The 23,176-nt window shown below is 40.6% G+C and overlaps 1 protein-coding gene across 3 annotated transcripts in view; it reads right to left on the bottom strand.

Moving 5' to 3' along the window:
• Window positions 1–23,176, bottom strand: part of col13a1 (collagen, type XIII, alpha 1) — a 200,598-nt gene that overhangs the window by 167,610 nt on the left and 9,812 nt on the right. For all 3 annotated transcript variants that reach the window (XM_049601203.1, XM_049601202.1, XM_049601204.1), the window contains exons 2-3: window positions 16,397–16,423; window positions 8,355–8,390 (exon numbers count right to left, since the gene is read on the bottom strand). In XM_049601203.1, coding sequence (XP_049457160.1) covers window positions 8,355–8,375 — 21 coding nt within the window. In that variant the 5' untranslated portion in view covers window positions 8,376–8,390; window positions 16,397–16,423. The remainder of the gene's footprint in view (window positions 1–8,354; window positions 8,391–16,396; window positions 16,424–23,176) is intronic.

The following is a 23,176-nucleotide window of genomic DNA, read 5'->3' on the forward strand; positions in this document are numbered from 1 at the left end:
TGTACTGTTACTGCATCTCGCTAACTTGACTGTACTGCATGTCACTAACTTGGTTTCTTCTCCAGAGCCTTTGTGCGCCACTGTCTCGCGGGTTAACTTATATTGCAGTGGTGCCTGGAGAGTGTGACGTGTGTGGTTGTGCTGCTGCCGTGGTCCTGCCTGATGCCTCCTGCTGCTGTTATCATTAGTCATACTTCTACTGTTATTATACACATATGGTTATTGTCAAATATGTATACTGTCAGATATTAATATATACTTTCACTGCCATAATTAGAATTATAATATTATTACTTTCATAATTAATAATTAATTGTTGTAAGCTACTGTCATCACCGTCTGTCCTGCATCTCTCTCTGTTTCTGCCTCTCTTTCTGTCTAATTGTGTCATATGGATGACTGTTAATTTATCATGTTGATCTGTTCTGTATGACATCTATTGCACGTCTGTCCGTCCTGGAAGAGGGAACCCTCCTCAGTTGCTGTTCCTGAGGTGTCTACCATTTTTTTCCCCGTTAAAGGTTTTTTTGGGGGGAGTTTTTCCTTATCTGCTGCGAGAGTGCTAAGGACAGAGGGATGTTGTATGCTGTAAAGCCCTGTGAGGCAAATTGTGATTTGTGATATTGGGCTTTATAAATAAAATTGATTGATTGATTGATAATTACTAAGGAAAGGTGCATCCAGTGAACATACAGTAATCAAAGAAAGAGAGAGAGAACAAAAAAAACCTTTTCTAATGCTGAGATTGAAGTTATGTTAGGTGAAGTGGAGTTGAGAAACAATAGTTTATTTTCTTAATTGTGGTGTGACAGGGACAGGTAAATCAAAGGCCTGAAAGGAGGTAACGAATGCTGTTAACTCCATTTCCTCTGTTGTAAGAACCATCCAAGAGGTTAAATGAAAATGGTTCTTTATAAAGCTTTAAAAAAAAAAAAGCATAAGCACATACAAAAAAACCCACAACAGCTACAGGAGGAGGCTTCTCCCAGTCACAGCTGTAGACAAGTACATTGCTTGTATCATAGAGAGACCTCTCTGTGAAGGGAGACAATTAGATGCCTTCACTGAAGCAGTCAACAGCAAACTGAGGTGATGTACAGTACAGGCCAAAAGTTTGGACACACCTTCTCATTCAATGCGTTTTCTTTATTTTCATGACTATTTACATTGTAGATTCTCACTGAAGGCATCAAAACTATGAATGAACACATGTGGAGTTATGTACTTAACAAAAAAAGGTGAAATAACTGAAAACATGTTTTATATTCTCGTTTCTTCAAAATAGCCACCCTTTGCTCTGATTACTGCTTTGCACACTCTTGGCATTCTCTCGATGAGCTTCAAGAGGTAGTCACCTGAAATGGTTTTCCAACAGTCTTGAAGGAGTTCCCAGAGGTGTTTAGCACTTGTTGGCCCCTTTGCCTTCACTCTGCGGTCCAGCTCACCCCAAACCATCTCAATTGGGTTCAGGTCCGGTGACTGTGGAGGCTAGGTCATCTGCCGCAGCACTCCATCACTCTCCTTCTTGGTCAAATAGCTCTTACACAGCCTGGAGGTGTGTTTGGGGTCATTGTCCTGTTGAAAAATAAATGATCGTCCAACTAAACGCAAAGCGGATGGGATGGCATGTCGCTGCAGGATGCTGTGGTAGCCATGCTGGTTCAGTGTGCCTTCATTTTTGAATAAATCCCCAACAGTGTCACCAGCAAAACACCCCCACACCATCACACCTCCTCCTCCATGCTTCACAGTGGGAACCAGGCATGTGGAATCCATCCGTTCACCTTTTCTGCGTCTCACAAAGACACGGCGGTTGGAACCAAAGATCTCAAATTTGGACTCATCAGACCAAAGCACAGATTTCCACTGGTCTAATGTCCATTCCTTGTGTTTCTTGGCCCAAACAAATCTCTTCTGCTTGTTGCCTCTCCTTAGCAGTGATTTCCTAGCAGCTATTTGACCATGAAGGCCTGATTCGCGCAGTCTCCTCATAACAGTTGTTCTAGAGATGGGCCTGCTGCTAGAACTCTGTGTGGCATTCATCTGGTCTCTGATCTGAGCTGCTGTTAACGATTTCTGAGGCTGGTGACTCGGATGAACTTATCCTCAGAAGCAGAGGTGACTCTTGGTCTTCCTTTCCTGGGTCGGTCCTCATGTGTGCCAGTTTCGTTGTAGCGCTTGATGGTTTTTGCGACTCCACTTGGGGACACATTTAAAGTGTTTGCAATTTTCCGGACTGACTGACCTTCATTTCTTAAAGTAATGATGGCCACTCGTTTTTCTTTAGTTAGCTGATTGGTTCTTGCCATAATATGAATTTTAACAGTTGTCCAATAGGGCTGTCGGCTGTGTATTAACCTGACTTCTGCACAACACAACTGATGGTCCCAACCCCATTGATAAAGCAAGAAATTCCACTAATTAACCCTGATAAGGCACACCTGTGAAGTGGAAACCATTTCAGGTGACTACCTCTTGAAGCTCATGGAGAGAATGCCAAGAGTGTGCAAAGCAGTAATCAGAGCAAAGGGTGGCTATTTTGAAGAAACTAGAATATAAAACGTGTTTTCAGTTATTTCACCTTTTTTTTGTTAAGTACATAACTCCACATGTGTTCATTCATAGTTTTGATGCCTTCAGTGAGAATCTACAATGTAAATAGTCATGAAAATAAAGAAAACGCATTGAATGAGAAGGTGTGTCCAAACTTTTGGCCTGTACTGTATGTGTTATATTAAGCGTTAAATCGCTATACTTTCTCTCTCCTAATTGAATCAAGTGGAAATGGGATGCCAAAAACGTCAGAAACACATGTATTAAGTTAATTTAAATAACTCATTCGCATTTTAAAGAAACCTAATCTGAAGCTTAAACCTGCTAATTGCCAACTCAGCTAAATGTGTTATATTTCCAATATTTTGTCATGTGTAACTTACGTGTTTCAAAGACATCTGTGTATTGTGAACATAACAGCACAATATGAATTAAAATTGTAATTTCTAATAATGACAAGCAATATTTATGAGCATTCCTTATTTATACAAAAGCACTACGAGCAGTCACAAACAGGTGTAGATTTTGTTCGTACCTATGTTAAGCCAGAGCTACTAACATATTGATGAAGGCCAAAATATACATAAATTTCCTTCTGTGAACAGTTTACACACAAATTCATTGTGCTCACATTTCATGAATAAGACCCAGTGTTATTACAAAGCAATACATAACAGACAAGGTGTTTGGAGAGCCTTTTGTCATTAGATGTAGTCTGACGACATTTTGTACAAGTTTGTTTAAAGGATACTGTGACCTTAAGGTTTGCACTGTGGTAACCTGAGGAGAGATACACTGGGTCTCATTCATGAAATGTGGGCAGAAGGAATTTGTGTGTAAACTGTTCGCAGATGGAAATTTATGTGCGTGTCCGCATTCATCAATATTTTAGTAGCTCCGATTTTTTCGTAGCTACTAACAAAATCTACTCCTGGTCCTGACCACTCGTAGTGCTTGTGTAAATGTAGTAAAGCACATAAATATTGCTTGTCACTATTGGAAATTACAATTTTAATTTGTATTGGGCTCTGTTATGTACACAATACACAGATGCCTTTGAAACACGTAATCTAAACATGACAAAAATATTAAAAATATAACACATTTAGTTAAATTAGTTGGCAATTAGCAGGTTTAAGATCCAGATTAGGTTCATGATTGTGAATTATCTATGTAAATCGACTCAATAGATTACACGTTCTTTCTACATGTTGAATGATGATAATAAAAATATCCATAAGGACAGCCGGATCACAGCCTCTTTGGCCTTCGGCCGTTCCCACCTCATTCAAAACCCCACAAATGAATCTTCTGTTTGCTTGGTGACCGCTGTATTTTTTGTGTGTGCTTATAGGCCATAAGGTGAATGCAGTTATCGTTTCATCTCGTTCCGACATCTGGGGACTACACGATCTTTACTTCATAAAAAAGATCGATACATGTTCAGCTAATCAGTGGGAGTTCGTAGCTCATAACCCCGCAAGGCCTATTATGCGTTTCTTTGCCTCCAGTTTCATATCAAACCATTTACGCTTCACCTCTGACATGGTTCTTTGTACCACGGAGACAACATTAACAGCATCTGTTACCTCCCTCCAGGCCTTCGTTTGTCTGTCCCTGTCACAAAACTAGTAACTGAAGAAAATAAAATGTTTTTTCTTAAGTCCACTTCACCCAAAATTATTTCGATCTCCGCTTCGGAGTTCTTTTTTCTTTCTCTCTCTTTCTTTCTTTGCGCCATGACTGACAGGTCGACAGGATGCACCTACACCTCCTTATATGGTGGTCATTGGCTATTCATGGGCGGGGATTTATGCTAATTGCTGATTACTGGGAGCGCGCTGTCACTTTACGATGGATTGGCATTCATGATCATACACACGTATTTACAATCAAATCTGAGTTTCCCGCGGCGTTCCTGAATCCGGAGTAGGTTTTTAGTAGCGTAGGCTTTTATGTGCAATTCTACACACAGATTTACTCACTTTTCATGAATGAGACCCAGTAAGTGCAGCATTAAGATGGACTTTTTTAAGTTACGCTGTTATACAACAAATTTGAGTAAGGGTTAAACATGTGACCCTACTCCACTTCCTCTGAGGGGGGGAACACAGATGTCATATTGGGAAAGGGTTTAACAAACTTGCCAACAGCCTTTCATTTCAAATTTGACATATCCACCTTTGATGTAGTACATACAATCCTCTTTGGGCAATTACATGTTTATCGTAGAGGTATTCCAGTTGAATACTGAATTGATTCTAATGTTTGTAATTCATATTATTCACAGTCTAAAAGCTGTTTTAAAGGGCCTTTTGGCTCCTTTGAATATAAACATAGATATCTGCTATGAACAACCACAATCAGTCATTATGGACATTAAAAAATTCAAACCCTTGTCTAGTAATTAAGGACCCTGGAATTCATGCTGTGGAATTTCTTAGCTAGGGGAGAGACCTGTATGAATAAAAATATGTATCAGGTCCTCAATAATACCCACATATGGCAGGGCTGAAACTGTTTGAAATATGGCCTTATCCAAAGGGCATGTTCAAAACTAAGCAGACAAATTGAGTGGTAACCCTGTAAATTACAGACTGCACAGAAATGACTGGAGGTAATAAGTGTTTACACTGCACACAACAGCCTGGGTGGGCTGAAAGGGACACCAAGCACAAGCTGTCTTCAATAACACCTAGCACTGTATAATATATAAAGGCTATATCATATATTAGACAGTGCTGTGTTAATGAATATATGACTATATCACATATAACTGCGGCTGTCAGGCCTTAAAGACACATTAGGAGATGAATGATGAGTTACTATGGAATATGTGTCTGTGCATATGAGAATATTGCAGTATCACTATGTCTTTTATGAAACACAATCATTTGCATTCTACATTTTTATCCTTTCATCCAGCAATCCAGCCATTTGCCAATTCACACTCTCATTATGTATTATCACCCTAAAAAGTGCAGCAATTCAACACGTTTTGTCCCAGCTAACTTTTTTTTTTTTTTTGCTAAATTATATCAAACTGTGTAAAGTTAATCTTCAAAAGTTCAATATTAAAGTGATAGTTCAGGTTTTTGGACATGTAGTTGTGTGAAACACTGACCATCTGTAGCTCTGATGTGACGGTGTCACTACTCTCAACGAGCCTCCTGCTCTGAGAAATCGCCCATATAGCTTACCGGAGAAAAAGTAGTTCTGAAGATATACGGGGGACACGTAACGAAAAGGTTTTACGCTACAAAAAAGTATGCATGTGTTTTGTTAGACTATTTCAATAATTTTAAAAAATCCCCGCATTACGTCAGACCTTGCTATCAATTGGGACTTTTTTCTGGCCAGTATCACTCCGCCGTGCAGGCCCGCAAGACAGCACGGCAACTGAAATCAATGAGACAGTTCATCACCACGCCATGCAGGTGTGCAGGATAGCAACGGCTAACAAAAACTTCATCGGCTGTTTCCAACAGAGAACCAGGAGGCTATTATTAGTGAGGAAAAAGATGTACTAACCCTATATATACCTACTACTACAGCGCGAAGGCTACAGGCTCACGACAGGTGTAGGTAAACAGAGGAATACCAGAATGGTGCGAACTTGTGATTTCCCCAGCTGTGGGAATAAAAACATCACTGGCTCCCAATTCCATCGGTTTCCTGTTACAGATGTAACCTGTAGGCAACTTTGGCTAACTCACCACCAGAACAAAGCAGAGACTGGTCGTAATCACATATGAATTCACATTTCTATGTGATTGATTACTCATGTCACGGATTTAGCAGTTAGCCTAATATAATAAACTAAATGCCTACGGTAAAACGAGGCCGCATATAATGTACTCTCCACAACACAACAAGCTATTAGTTCAATCAAACATTTTGTTTTACAGACAATCAGTTACATACATCGTTATATAGACTGGTATTAGGTAATATATCTCTCTTTGGGCACAGCAGTGCGGAAACTGCATTTTCTCTGTCCGTCGGGATCTGTGGGCAGCTGAAGTGAGCCTGACATACGCGCAGTTGCTTCACCCTCGCCGGCTTGGTAGCGAGATTCATCCCAATTGACACAAGCCAAAGTTGCATACGGGTTACATCTGTAACAGGAAACCGATGGAATTGGGAGCCGGCGATGTTTTTATTCCCACAGCTGTTCGCACCATTTTGGTATTCCTCTGTTTACCTACAGCAGCTGACGAGGGTGTGTCGTGAGCCTGAGCCGGTGTTCGCGCTGTAGTAGTAGGTATATATAGGGTTAGTACATCTTTTTCCTCACTGATAATAGCCTACTGGTTCTCTGTTGGAAACAGAGCCATTGCTATCCTGCGCACCTGCACGGCGTGGAGATGAACTGTCTTATTGATTTCTGTTGCCGTGCTGTCTTGCAGGCCTGCACGGCGGAGTGAAACTGGCCAGAAAAAAGTCCCAATTGATAGCAAGGTCTGACGTAATGCGGGGATGTTTTAAAATTATTGAAACAGTCTAACAAAACACATGCATACTTTTTTGTAGCTTAAAACCTTTTGGTTACGTGTCCCCCGTACATCTTCAGAACTCCGGTAAGCTACGGGCGATTTCTCAGAGCAGGAGGCTCGTTGAGAGTAGTGACACCGTCACATCAGAGCTACAGATGGTCAGTGTTTCACACAACTTCATGTCCAAAAACCTGAACTATCACTTTAAGCTGAGAGGCTTCTTGAGAACTCTGGGCATTGATAGTTGCTGTAGTAAAATGAGGGAAACAATGGTCAACAATGACAGCACTGCACTTCTAATATTCATATGATCAATGATTTACTTAAAGGCCCCAAACATCACCACAGGCGCTTCTGGTTATTTCCATTGATTAAGACCTCCACTTAGGTTGAAGATGGGCAAAAAATTGGGGTGCACATTAGATCACAGGATTCCTGGAACTAGGATGGTACAAGTGTCATTTGTCCCACCCTTACAGGTTTAGCACTGTTTCCGCCAAGCAGTACAGTACGGTAAAGTTCAGTTTGGTATGCTTTTTTTTCCATTTCCACTGTGAAAAGTTGTGGATGGTACCAATGGAATTGTTCTGTACCATCACATTTTTGGTCACCCCTCTGTTGGGGTACCTAGCACACAGATCTTGTACTAAAAGGTGGAGCTGTGAACACTGCAGTCCATTAATTAGTGAACAGCGGACTGCTACTCTTGGTCAGGGTTGTGGCTGGTTTTGAAGCTCATGTAACTACTGTTTGTACTCTGAAGAGTTTTATTAGTAGACTGTAACTAGAAAATAAAAGGAGGGCTACTATTTGGAAAAATACGGTATATATATATATTAATTTTGACCAGGACCCCAATCCTCACTCAGAAAAAAAAAAGTGTCATGGAGTGTTGTTCCTGTGAGCTCCAGCAACACTAAACCCCTGAACTTCCTTTAGAAGAACTAAATGCACAACCCTGCTATTTTGAAATATCTCATCGAGAGACTCACTGCAGCCTGTTTTATTTTGTTCAGAAAATGACGCCGTGCAACCTCGCTTTGTGGGTGATAAACAAGGTTCAGACTTCCTTCTGTGTCACCAGTAATGAGGAAATAGAGTGAGTGCTGTGTACTTTTTGTTAAGTGCTTGGTAAGTGTTAGAAACAGAGCTTTTGTACACCCCCACCTGCACCTAAAGGAGCTCCGATCAGCCAAAAGAAGTGAAACTGCTGATGTGGGGAGATCAGGTGTAAAATAACTGATATGTTGATTTGTCATCGGCCATGTCATAATAAATGTAAATCAACAAGCCCAAGTCACTCACCATTCTCCCAGGAATTCCCATACTTCCTCTGTCACCCTATTGACCAATGCAAATTCAGAAGGAACAAGGGTCAATAAGAAGGTTAGACTGAAGACTCAAGTAAACTCTTAAAAGGATACCTTGACATTTACACTCAGAGGCTCTTTGTCATTTTCAAGGCACAACATGAGTCTAACCTCTATCTATTCAACTAAATGGAATCCAAATTAAATCAAATTCCATCTACACATGATCAGGTCAGCTGCTGCTACACATCATTAACATGAGTTGAATTAGTCATTGAACCTAATAGGTGCTACCACTGGGAAAGTGTTGAGTTTCTAACAGTCCTAATGCCATGGTATCCTTTTAAGTTCTAGACTCATTTGTGTTGAGAGTGCTTAGTGAGGTAAACATGCCATGCCCAATGTTGAGACTGGAGACAAGCATTTAAAAAAAAAAAAAACTTGATGCAGTTATAACCAACCTGAGAATCCTAATAAATTGGAGATATCTGGAATACTGGTGCAAAGCGAGCATCAAATGTTCCTAATGTTATTTGAAGCAAGTGGTTGGTGGCCAATACAAAAATTTTACTCTTCAACACTTGACTGTCCTTCTTCTCCTTTCACACCACAGATAACCAGAAACATGATGATGAGGGTATCTTATTGGTGAACTCATTGTCTAAGTGGCAGGGACAAAAAATAAATAAATAGTATTTTGTATGTATATATATATATATATATATATACATACAAAATACTATATATATATATATATATATATATATATATATATATATATATATATATTTAATTTTCAAGATTTCTTTGAAGATCAATATTGTCATAAATATAACAGCTCAGTGAAAGCAATCTGCGAAAAGTCCATTGTCTGTCTCTGCTCAGATGGACATCCCATCACTCAGTGTCATATCCAGTGTAAATGGCCCCTAGAAACATGGCCCCGAGAACCTCACTAAACAGTAATGTGTCTTTCCTGACAAAATGTCCTGCTAACAAGTTTCTAGGGGAGGTCCAACTGCTGACTGTTGTCATCTGAGCAACAGTAGATGCCATATAGAAGTGGTATACACCATATGAAATCTGGGAACTGAAAGATTGAGAGGTGCAGCTCAGCACTGTGTGCCAAGGTTTTCCAGTCATGGATCTATAATAAACATTGTATTTTGTTAGTGGCCCATTATTACTGTGAAAATTCCAAAGGTCCCAGTAGATCATTTGGTACAAGCTGATAGCTACATGATAGCAGAATTCAAAATGCTGTCATAAATTCAGTTCTTAAAATACCATTCTGACATCAGACACACTTCATCTACCCAAACAACAAAATGTTGTCTTTTTTTTTACCTGAACATTGGGGCTTCATTTAGCAAGAATTTGCAGGGTTTATTTATTTATTTTTCCCTTGGAAGGAGGAGGAGGAGGAGAAGGAGAAGGAGAAGGAGGAGATGCCCAGCTCCCAAGAACGACAGGGGCATACACTCACTATGTTTCTCAGAGGAAAGTATGTTTTCGTTGTTTTTTCCACTGGATTTTGGCAAAAGCTTGATTTATCAACTGACTCAGTTGGTGATGAAGATGTTCCCTGGTGTTTTGTTACACTGATTGGCTGAAGGAGTTTGTCTTTCAAGGTGAGCACTCCCGCCTGCTGAAAGTGTGTGTCCCCAGACTGATGTGAAACAGAAAGTTTAGCTCACCTCATAAGGCAAATTTGATCAGCGATTTTTTTCTAATAGATAAGGAAGAATTTCGCAATAACCCATGAACAGCCAAACAAAGTGCAATGACTGTCCTGTGAGTGCTTTGCGTTGATGTTTTAATAAAATGTAAACTGTCAGTCTTCTTCTTATGCAAAAAAAAACCCCATGGATTTATGCCAAACTAAAGGTGGAGTTGCCCAGGAGACAGGAGATTTCACATACTAAGCATCAGTGTTAATAAAGATATAGGGCTCTAGTTTCGCAGACCGGGCGAGGCGGGGGTGCAGCGCACCTGCGCTTCGCCAACTGGGTGTGGCCAGGCGGATTTTGCAAGTTTGGCACACCGTGTGCCTGGCGCAGCTACTCCTCTTTCCCACCTCCGTCCCTCCATCCGGCGCAAGTCAGAAAGATGGAGGAGATAAGGCGTGGAGTGGGTTTTACACACATCACACCAATCAAATGAGCCCCTCTCCTCGCCCTTAAATGCGCCGCGTGAAGGCATAATGAGAGTTTACTCAATTCGCCATGGCAGAAGAAAGCAGCAGCGTCAGAAGGCCAAAATTCTCCCAGGAGGAAAATGATGTTTTGGTCCGGGAGGTCCAAGCTCGCAGTGTCTGAATATACGGAACTGCGAGCAGACCTCCACGGGCTGATGATGCAAAGGTAGCCCGGGAGGAGGTCACCACAATTGTAAATCAATGTTGCGTTTCTCTCGTGCGCGCGTGCGCTCTCTCTTTCTCTCTCGCAGTCTCACTCTGTTTCTTTTCTTTTGACTTTTCTAAGATGACACATGCTGAATATATACTCCCTATCTGAAGGTGTGGCTGTTTGTGGTTGGGTGAGAGCAGCTATGTTAATCAAATCAGGTTGGATTTCCATTACGCGTGCCAAACGGTGCCAATCCCCTTCGATCTGACATCAGATGTGACGGACAGTCAATATAGAGATACATTTATGTGCTGATTACAGATAGTTGCATTGAATAGTGTTTTTTGGCTATTTATTGCATCGTTAATGTGCCTGATATTCTGGAAACCTGCCTGTGAGGTTGTGGTGACGTGTGCGCACTGTCCGCCGGTCAGCCAAACTTTGGCTTACACCTGCTGCGCTCCGCCTGCGCTGACAGTAGACCTGGTTTCAGCTGGCAAGCTTTTAGCGCACCTTCGGCTAAGCCTTTTGGCACGAAACTGTCACTGCGCCAAGCTGGATTTGTCGGCACCTCCCCCTGCTGCGCCGCCACACCCATCTCAGCGCACCTCGGTCTGCCAAACTACCAAACTGAGCGGGCCTCGGGTTGCGCTGCTCAAAACTAGCTCTGCGTGGGGTTCGCCACCCTGCGCCACCCTGCACTGCGCCGGGAAACTAGAGCTCTAGCTTTGCGCGGGGTTCGCCACCCTGCGCTGCGCCGGGAAACTAGAGCCCAAAGTGTCTGTTAAACTTTTACCACCTGTCATCTTGTTTGTGTAGACTGAGCCTGGACAGAGTAGGTTCAACTGTCTGCAGTCCTGATGCATCGGATGTGCTTCTGTCTCTGTCATTAGTATGTGGTGTATTTTTTTTAAAGCCTTTAAATACTATCAGGCTCCAGCTGGGCTCTTTGAAGCTCTGTCCAAGGTCCTGATTTAAACCAAGGCCATGGGGAGAATCTGGCACCACCAAAAATGGTTTTAATCCAGAGCTGGGGGCTTTAGAAAGTGCCTCACATGATTATTTGCTGTGACCACAAAATACAACCTTCACTAAAGTAGGTTTTATAGCTATGAGATGAATTGAGTGTTTTGTAAAACCTCATTCAGTTCATGTGTTGCACCACATTCCACAGACAGAAACCGGATCGCTTCTGCTCTGTTCCTCTTGTTGTATATGCTGAACGTGTTTCTACTCTTTCTTTATTTTATACACACACACGCACACACACACACACACACACACAATTTTTTTTTAAAGAAATTGCCAGGAGGGGACTTGTATTCTTGAGTGATGTCTATATCAAGAGGGGACCTCCATACGTTACAATTTTAACTGTCTCTACCCATTCTTTCACCAAATGAATGCTCATTTACTGTAAAGACTTTCTTTTGTTTCTTTCAAAAAGGAATAATTTAACTTCAACATTTACACATTTAACTGTGATAGAGATAAAAAAAAAAAAACATTTGCCAATCTAAGATAGGGTTTGAAATGTGTGTTAAATTATACTTAGTTTTTTGCTGTTCAGGCACCTTCAGGGCATTCATTTTAAGCTAGTCATTAACTCAGATAAAATATGATCTGTTATTTTTTTGATAAATATAATTTGCTGTGCTAATTTGCTCTTCTGTTCTTCCTCATGCATAACAGTATGTAAATGTTGACCTTAACAGTACAAGAGGGGACCCTGTAGTATAATCCAGATTGTGTATACAATAATTTCTCTGGACAGTGCACATTGTGTAGAAAAAACTTGCATTGTAAGAATGTATCTTGAAGAGAAAAACTAATCTATTTTAATATGACTCACAAATACAACACACTTACAAATTCTACACTGGGCAACTGAACAAAGAGGGCTTCATATGTAGAATTTTTTATTTTTTTTAACTTAATTTAAAACAACAAAAATAGATTGTATAGATTAACCCTTGTGTTCCCCTTCAAAAAAGTTACATCCATGACCCTTCAAGTGGACAAAAATGTCCAGGGGTCACACGAGGGTTAACTGAGGTCCCCTCTTTGCTTAAACAAAATGACACAGGTCCACTGTTGATTACTGTGAGACAATATTCACACTCCTCCATGAATATACAGACTTAAATTGAGAATAAATGATGTTTTAGCTACAAATCAAAAAAGACTGATAATACAAATCTTGCAAATGTCTTCATCATTTGGGTTATATCTTATTTGTATTTGCTTTTAATAACTTGATTAGGGGTCAGGAGAATTTTTTTTTTTGCCAGTCTGGATTTTGAAGCACATGTTAACTACACTTTGTTTTGGCTGTTCAGGCATCTTCAGGGCATTCATTTTAAACTCATTCATGGAGTCAGATAAAATATGCTCTATTATTGTTTTTTTGTGAAGGGTCATGTAAATTGGATGACAATAAATTTGGTTTTCTCAAATTGCAAGTGCACCAAGCTCATAGTGTGCAGTATTCCTGTAACTCATACCAATTAAAATAATTCACAATTTACTCAACACTACAGACTGTTTCACTGGAGTTGGATTGCTCACGTCCTGCCAGATGATGTCATTCACATACTGTAGACTGCAAAAAATTGTAGAATGTGTAGAATGTTAATGTTATCAAGTTTGATAAGTTCTATATCACAGCAAATGTGTTTGGTCTGGAGAGTCTTTTTCACAAGTAGTACTTATCCTGGTGGTGAGGAGGAGAGGCTGGTGTGACTATGGTCAGCTGTGTGTGTGTGTGTGTGTAAGGAGAGGAAGGAACAATGTGTGATCAATCAATGTATCAGTGGGGTCTACCTCCTTTGGTTAGAAAGACCTCTAATGTCAAATTCTGAAATAACCACATTCTATGGAAAACACTGCTTCCTGATTTTCAGTTCTTTAGGCTCTCTTTCCAAAAACCACATTTTCCAACCCCATTCAGTCAAAGTGTTTTTACTGAACTCCAGCAAAAACACATAGGAGAGAACATGGAACCAGTCACAGCTTGACACAGTTTTATGGACCTGTTTCACAAGTGAGCTAGTCAGAACCAAATCGGGGGGTTGCCGGTTGTACCTGACTACTGGGGACAAAGGTCAGGTACTAGATGGCCAGCTGGTGATATGATAGGAACCATGTGGGTTTGACATGTTGAGACTGCTAGCTCAGCGGAAAGAGGAGGAGAGCGTTAGACTGAAGAGGGGTAGATATGATAAAACAGAAGCAGATTTGGTCACGAAGAGTGCATAAGAATTCCATTCAAGCTGTAGCAGAAAACAAATGAATAAAAACAATCAAGAGGCCATGGCACAATCCAGCCAACAGCTCATGGTGGTATGAATAGGTAGTGTTAAGGTTTGGAAGCTGGAAGCACTCAGTTCCACTGCTGTACTGAAATCTGGAAGGTTTCTAAACTGAGAAGTGATCATAGAAATAAAGAATCAGACTGTTTTACTACTTTTAATTCCATGTTGAATGTATATGGACACATTGGAGTTCTATTACGAGCCTTTTATAGATGGTAAAGTCCACATTTACTTCAGTGCAACCCTGTTTCCTTACAAATCATTTATAGAAAAATAATTTGTAAGCGTATTCTGCATGGATTGTAATCCTGTCTAGATTTCATTTTTTTCTTATCTTCAGAGAGGAAACATTTATTGAACACATCTAGAAAATATCAGTCATTTCAGCACCTATTAACAGCACTGAGGCAAAAATGGGTTACATGGGCTCCAATTAACCCCCATTCTTCCTACTGTGTGTTGTTCTATGCTGTCACATTGCCTGGCACTAGTTTTGCTATGTGGTAATTTAATTTATTAAATTTAATACACATTTTGACATGAGCAGTTGCCCAGTTGGTTATCCAGTCTAATATGATATGCTGTTACCATTACCAGCCACGGTAATGGGGATGGGGGGTCAACAATGGGTCTCCCCACACCCAGGATGATGTGTCTCTGCTCAGCAGTCCTGTCTTGGCCTGACTCAGACCCTGGATAAATTGATGATGTTTTTGCCATCTTTGTCCTCCTGTCTCTCTAAAATCTCATTTTTATACGTGTAGAATGGTGTGTATGTACAGTAGCCTATGTATGTATGTATATGCCTTCTATGTATGTCATACTGTATATTTGTATTATTTACAGTACATACATATTATGCATGGACATACACAAATATATGTGCCCGTATGTATACAGTATGTTGTATGTATTTATAAAATGTAATTGTTGCTGTAACTGTTTTGTTTGTTACTTGTTTTTGGCTTTTGGGGGGGCTTTTTCATCATCATTTGCATTTTTTGATGACATTTATAAAAGTTAGTTTTTGATGGAATAACTAAGCTACAGCAACACAGAGAGCAAAGCTTAACACAGTGATGCATTTAGATCAAACATCTGGTCATATAATGTCAAAAATCCATTCATTATTTTGAGCTACAAATATATTAATGTGATTGTCAAACACATTTGCATTGCACAGTGACAACATGCTTGCCAACTTGAAGAAAAAAAACTAGCCATTTGAAACGTTGTATAATTTTGCAAAACAATTAAGCTACCACAGGTCACTCCTCCCCTGTACTGTTTAAAAATGTCACAGGGTAATCTGACTGAGAGGGAGTGAATTGGAACCACAAGCAGAAAACAGCCATCTGCTAACATTAGGCCCCGATCACACATAAAGTGTTTAACAGGTTGCAAAACGTGAGGTGCACTGCACTGTTTTTTTTTTTTTTTTTTTTTTAGCTCTGGGTATCCAGCAACCACTACCACCAGTTTCTCATTAAAAACAATAACAAAAAGCTTAATTTTTCATTAAAAACAATTACAAAACACTTCATTCTCATTAAAACAATTACAAAAAGCTTCATTCTCATTAAAAATAATTACAAACAGCTTCATTCTCATTAAAAACAAGTACAAAAAGCTTCATTCTCATTAAAAATAATTACAAAAAGCTTCATTCTCATTAAAAACAAGTACAAAAAGCTTCATTCTCATTAAAAAAACAAGTACAAAAAGTTACAACAAGCAACTCCTCCAGCTGCTAAAACGCTTTCTGCGTGACTGGGGCCTTTGCCGCCAGAGGCTACTTGTCATACTGGATGAAGGCTGGAAGGAGTGTATTGACTTTCAGGAAGGATGTGTTGCATTGCTTATGAAGTGAACTTTTCATTTGTTCAGTAACATAAGGTTGTATCATTTCTTTCTTTGAAAGTTACAGTGATGAGTATGACTAAGTAATTTTACACAGCAATATGTAGCTAAAGCAGGTAACTACAAGCTACTACAAACTTGGTCATCCCAGATAAAATATGAATTGAACCTTTTACTTGTAATATGCAGTTTGTGTTATGTTCTCTTTCAAAAGCTACATTGCCTCACTTTAATCAATGCAGCAATTCCTTCTCTAAAACAAATTTAGCAAGGGAAATTAGTAGGACATGGATGTATTTTGTTGGAGACAGAGTTGTTAAAAAAAGAAAATGTGTACACTGATTTAAAAAATGTCTTGGAGACATCATCTGAAAACTACAGCTTGGTTAAATTTCACTGTGATGATTTAAACTCAAGACAACTACTCAGTAGAGAGCAGACAAGAGATCAGTAGTGCAGTGATAACTATACACATGCCAATACCACACAAAGACATAAGTTAAATAGACAGTTACCGGAAAGCCTGCTCGTCCAGGAGGACCCTGAAAAAGGGGTGAGAGAAAATTGGTACAAAAGGAACAGGATACATTTTACAGATAAAGTCAACATAACAAAACATGTCTGTACTGAACCAGGCCAAAATAAAATTAATTGGAGAGACACTGGGTGGTTACTGTCTTATATGAATATATTTTATTTTGGTCTTTTAGCTCAGTGGCAGCACATAAACAGAACAGTAAATGAAAAGTAACATGCTCCTCTCAATTCTGGTCAACAGGCATTTAGTCAATCATATTTTCACACAAGATTTTTCTAACCATAAAAGAACAGAGCTTCTTCATTTCACCACAGAGATTCATGCAAAGATTGATTATGGGAGAACACATGCTGAAAGGCATTATGTTTCTGCATAACAACCACTGGTCAAAACTCCTTGCTGACCTCACCCTACTTGAGTAGCTTGCTAATGAGGATATGACAAGCATTGTGGAGTCCATCAAAAACAAATCACAGAGAGCAAAAATAAAATGGCTTTCAGCCAGGTTCTAAGAACAAGAAGGAGCACATTGTCAGAGGTCAAGTGGTTTGTTTTCACTGAGCAATAGCAAAACAAATGCTTCTTGTGCAAGCAGCTCTCAGGTAAAGGATGCAATACTAATTGGATGGAAGTCAAGACAGGAACTCTCTCGACATTGTACAAAAAGCCACCGAGGCACCAATGCTTTGCTGAGGAGAATGATAGCTGAATGCTGGCAGGTCTCCACATGAAAGAGTCATTATTATCATTACTAATTTAATTATCAATTTTACTCTATTGACTAGGATTGTTATTCATGAGATCTGTTATCAATTTCATTGTAATTGTGCTTTGGCAACACATGTCAAATGTGATACCAATAAAGCCTGCTGAACTGAAAGGAAGGGAGGGAGAGGGAAACCACTCCACTCCACTGTGACAAGCTCTCATTTTGGAGAAACAGCAAAGAAAATCCCAAACTTCCTGACATTAACCCCACTAGAGAAACTGGCAGTTCTTTTTTTTTAAAGATTTTTTTAGGGCATTTTTTTGCCTTTAATCAACAGGACAGTGAAGCGTGAAGGGGGGAGAGAGAGAGGGAGAGACATGCAGCAAAGGGCCACAGGCTGGACTCGAACCCGGGCCGCTGCGGCAACAGCCCTGCACATGGGGCGCCCGCTCCACCACCAAGCCACCGACGCCACCAGAAACTGACAGTTCTGATGGATAAAGGGACAACAGCTCCTTTGGCAGTTACATCTGTATCTACCTGCCACAACCTGGGGCACTGACAACTAAGATCAGTGTATTCATTTGTATAAATCTGCAGTGTGATATGTTGTATTTTATTGTATATATGTTGTATAATATCAAAAAGGACAGCAGAAGTATAATTTAGAACCTGTACATGACCCCTGTATATTAAATATGTATCCTACTATTAAATGGAGAAACCTCTGTCCCTCCTTCTGTCATCATCCATTTTCCTCCTCACTGCTTTGACCTACTTCTCTGAACTTGCACACAGGCTTTCATCTTGGTCATGTGCAGACAGCCACAATGCTGTTTTTGCATTTTTCCCACATTTCTACTGTTTATATTCGTGTTTATATTCGCGTTTCCACTACCCATTCATACTGTGAGCACCATTAGCACAGGGAGCTGCGCATGCGCGGAGACCACTTGGGACATGCAATTTCAAGCACCAACATTTGCTGAAGACTAAGGTAATTATTTTACTGAACGAACACGCCTCTGTGTCTGTGTGCGCGAGCCAGCCATTACGTATTTTCACTTTACTTTTTTTTTAAAGATATTTTTTGGGGCATTTTTAGCCTTTATTTTGATAGGACAGACAAGCATGAAAGGGGGAGAGAGAGAGGGAGTGACATGCAGCAAAGGGCCACAGGCTGGAGTCGAATCCGGCCGCTGCGGCAACAGCCTTGTACATGGGGCGCCTGCTCTACAACTAAGCCACCGATGCCCCAAGTATTTTCACTTTACTGACATTAGCCTACAAACATTACAAACTAAACATTGTGGTTTGCACTGTTTCTTTCATTCTTTCTCCGTGTTGTGTGTGTATGTGTGTACCTGTGTGCCCGCGCACGGCCCCGCACACGTGCGTGCCTCTGTGCCATCAGCCAAAACTATGCTCCATGTATTTTGCCATAAAGCATGTTTCTAAATACAGTGTGCATTGGTTTGACACGGCCCGTGCACACACGTGCCTCCATGCCGTCAGCCAAAACTATGCTTCACGTATTTTGCCATAAAGCATGTTTCTAAATACAGTGTGCATTGTTTGTCTTACATTAATATTTATTATACAGTGCATTTACAGTGCTCTCATTTTGCATCTCCTCTAATATACTGTTTTTGATTTCTTATTCCTCTATACATAACATCCCCGGGTATGGACTAGTATATAATGAATGAATGTATGTAATATGTGTAAAAATATCACTACTTATCACTGCTTTAAATTCTTTTGTGAACTGCTTTGGCACAAACATTTTTTTGTTCATGCCAATGAAGCCTTTTGAATTGAACTGAGCCGAGAGACAGAGAGAGAGCGAGAGAGAGAGAGAGAGAGAGAGAGAGAGAGAGAGAGAGAGTGTGTGTGTGTGTGGGGGGGGGGGGTCTTTTCTCTCCCATCAGTAATCCTGGATGGAAGGAATGTCAAGCAATCTTCTGATTTCTTGCTTACTGACTTACTGAAAAATAAAGGACTTCCAGTGGCACATGCACCTTTGATGGATGCCTGGGAGAAGGAGCACTCAGTCGAAACTTAAAACCCTTCTCTCACAGTAAGTTGTGGTTGACAGTAATGCTTAACTTTGTAACTGGATAAACCACTGAACCAAAATGGCTTCAAAAAAGTCAGTATTTTACTCCTAACTTGTCACATAACGATCAAAACTTTCACCAACTACAGAGACCAAGCACCACTAATGTGGAGGCACCTCACTCTGGGGAGGTTGCTTCTGAGCTGACCAGCATTAGATTAATCCTTGAGAAGAGCTTGAAAATCGGTATATTACATGGCCACAGCCAGAATTATGAAATACATTACATAAATACAAATATGAAATTAGTATTGCTTTGTACTATGCAGAGATATTACGAAAAAGGCGACAAGGCTGTAAAGCTTTTGACTTACAGTATGAAACAGAAAAAAAACATCAAAAATATTATCCCTGCCATAAATACTAAAGATGGTAAAATTATTGCAAAATAAAAAGGAAATGAATGACGTATTTAAAAACTTCTATTCCTCTCATGGTGAAATGGACATCCAAACAATGGAAAGCTTTTTCTCATCTATTAGACCAGGGGTGGGGAACCTCCGGCCTCCGGGTCGTATATGGCCCGTAGGACCATTTCAACCAGTCCGCAACACAATAAAATTTTTTACATTTTATATCACTTAAAGTTAAAGTTAAAATAGATAATTAGCCAGTGTGCCTACTTTGTGGCGAGGCATTGGCAGTGATGAAAAATGCAAATCTCGAGCGCCATTACAGCTTGAAACATGCTAAACTCAACGAGTTGAGAGGACAAATACGTCTGGATAAAATCAATGCTCTTCGTCAGAGTTTGGGTGCCCAACAAGCAGCTTTCCCAAGACCGCAGACTGACAGAGAGCATATTACACGCGCAATTTTTGTGGTGAGTGAATTAATAGCCAAGAAGCTGAAACCCCATGCCGAAGGAGAGTTTGTGAAGGAGTGCCTCGTAGCCGCCGCAGAGTTGCTCATGCCCGATAAAGTGAAATTATTTCAAAGAGTCAGTTTGTTGCGAAGAACCGTTGCAGACAGGATTACTGACATGGTACAAGATATTGAAAAAACACTGAAGGACACTGCAAGAGACTTTGTGTATTTTTCTCTGGCCTGTGATGAGGCAACAGACATCACAAACACAGCGCAGCTTGCCATTTTTGTGCGTGGGATAACGGCCGAGTTTGATACGAAGGAGGAGTTGCTGTCTTTGCAAGCCATGCATGGCACTACTAAAGGTGAGGATTTGTTCAATCAATGCTAAGCTGGTTTTCCAGCTTAGAGTAGCATCATCATCACTGCCAGCTGACATCAGACACCTCGCCACAGAGAAACTGTTCCAGCCATCGCATTAGGTGAGTCTGACATGTGTAGAAATGCAGCAATCATGAGGCTCAGTAACACAGTGGTTATAGACTTTTTTTTCTTATTTTTTTGCATCTGTATGTGTTCATAATAGTATGGCCCTCTGAGGACTTTATAAAAATTGATGTGGCCCTTGATATGAAAAAGGTTCCCCACCCCTGTATTAGACCTAACATCCCATCACTAACAAGGCAACAAAAGGACTCACTAGAGCAGGCCTATTCATCCGGCCCACAGGCCAGATCCAGCCCAGAGACAACCTGCGAGTGGCCCAGCTCAGAATACCAAGTACCAAAACCCAGTATTAATGGCCCCGGGGCAAAATTAATAAAGACTGTAGTATTAAAAAGCTCCAATGTTGTTGGCTCTTTTAACATTGCTTTTTAAAGTTTTGGTTTCATGTATCATCATGCTGCAGCCTTTCTCCTGCTCCTGCATGTCGGGGCTGACCTCCACCACACAGCACCATACAAACATGAAACGGAGTGAACTCAGAGAACAGCAAACAGGCCGCAGTGCCAATGAATTGAGTATAACTCCAAGATTACTCTAACTGACCACAGCTACGCTTGTTACTTTAAGTAAGTGCAATAAAACCCTCGCCAGCAAAAAGCCAGCTACTTTTTGGACAGGTGTTCAGCACGTAGAAGGCGATATTTCACTCTGCTCTGTTGGCAGTCTCTCATTCACCTCTGCTGAGGTTTAGTACATAGCGGTAGCAGGGCTAATAGCAAATCGTTAAAAAGAAACTAAAATGAAAGCTGTTTATATGTAGTCTAAATGGTCAACTTAAAATGTAGCTGAGGTAGCTGATCTGCATACAGTAAGTCTACTCGGAGAGCAGGATGAATGATTGATACTGATGTCTCTGTTCTTCATGCTTATATAATGTTACTGTCTTTACTCAGTATTGTGATATCAGGAGTAATATTTACTCTATTGACCTGTTAGTTTTGTTTCCATGTGTTCCAACATGACTGTTGCTGCCATAGACTGTATAAAACTATGTCCTATGTATTTTCCTTAACACTTGACAGGGAGGTAAGGTGTGTGTGTGTGGGAGAGAGAAGGGAGAGAGAAGGGAGAGGGAGAGAGGGAGATGTCGGTTGAGAGAGTGTGTTATTCGTTATGGTTAATGCCACCTATTATGTATGAGGGGCCATACAAGACATAATTCATTCTCACCCTCTCACACACATACATTCTCCTTACACATACATATATTTCCACTCTCACACACATACATTCTTCTTTCACATACATATATTTTCACTCTTCTTTCACATACATACAGTGGTGGAAAAAAGTTTTCGGACACCCCATGCATTTGTGAAATATTGCATTAAGAATCACTCTTAGGTCTTCAGGTGCAATTTCTTTTAGTACAGTCACAGCTAAAATACTAAATAAATCCTAAAAAAGCCATTAAAAACTTAAAATTGATTGGTTCCATAAAAATACATAAGAAATTTTGAGTATTGGGTCATTTTGGTACCAGTGATGAAGGTCGTTCTTTTTGTTAAAAGACACAATTTTTGTTGCCAAGCTTCATGTCTACATAAATCCAGCACATTTGAAAGTTCTTCAGACAAAAAAATGGCTAAAACAAAATGGCTAAAACAAGGAACCTAACGCAGGAAACACACCTGAAGATAAAGATTCTCAGCCAGGAAGGGTACAGCTGCCGCCAGATAGCCAGGAAGTGCAGATGCAGTCCTTCAGTAGTTGGATACACTCTACAGAAATACAGACGAACCAACAGCTTGGAAGACAAACCGAGATCTGGGCGTCCAAGGGTTTCTTCAACAAGAAATGACCGCATCCTGATCCGCATGTGCAGGCAAAACCGCCGAATGACATCACAGGAGCTTCAGCAGCAGTGGTCAAACCAAACTGGTGTCCAGTGTTCCACCCGCACTGTACGTGGCCGACTTTTAGATCATGGCTTAAGGTCCTACAAGGCTATCAAGAAGCCCCTGATCAATGAGAGACAGAGGTTAGCCCGGCGTCATTGGGCCCAGGCACACAAGAACTGGACAGCCAGGAATTGGAGGAAGATTTCGTGGTCAGATGAGTCCAGTTTCCAGCTTTAACTTTCTCCTACTAATGTGAGGGTACGCAGAAGGCCAGGCGAAGCATTATCTCCAGCATGTACAGTACCTACTGTCAAGCATGGTGGAGGCAGTATCATGGTTTGGGGATGCATGAGTGCTGCTGGTGTTGGTCATCTCATTGTCTGTGATGGCACATTGAACTCTACCAAGTATTGTACCATTCTCAAAACCCACATGCTCCCTTCTGCGCATGCACTGTTCCGTCGAGGTAAAAACTGGATGTTTCAACAAGATAATGCCCCTTGCCACACATTCAAGGCCAATAGAACTTGGCTGCAGGAGCACAGTATCCAGGTCTTAGAGTGGCCGGCTCAATCCCCGGACATGAGCCCCATTGAAAATCTGTGGGGGATTATCAAAAGGTCTGTTTCAAAGCATAAACCAAAGAATTTAGAAGAATTAAAAGCAGTAATTCAAGAAGAATGGGACAAGATTACCCCTCAACAGTGTGAAAGGCTCGTGGGGAACATGCCAGCCAGGATTAGAGCTCTACTACGTGCCAATGGCAGGACTACT

The sequence above is a fragment of the Epinephelus fuscoguttatus genome, linkage group LG16 (genome assembly GCF_011397635.1).
Source record: "Epinephelus fuscoguttatus linkage group LG16, E.fuscoguttatus.final_Chr_v1".
In the NCBI taxonomy this organism is placed as follows: Eukaryota; Metazoa; Chordata; class Actinopteri; order Perciformes; family Serranidae; genus Epinephelus; species Epinephelus fuscoguttatus.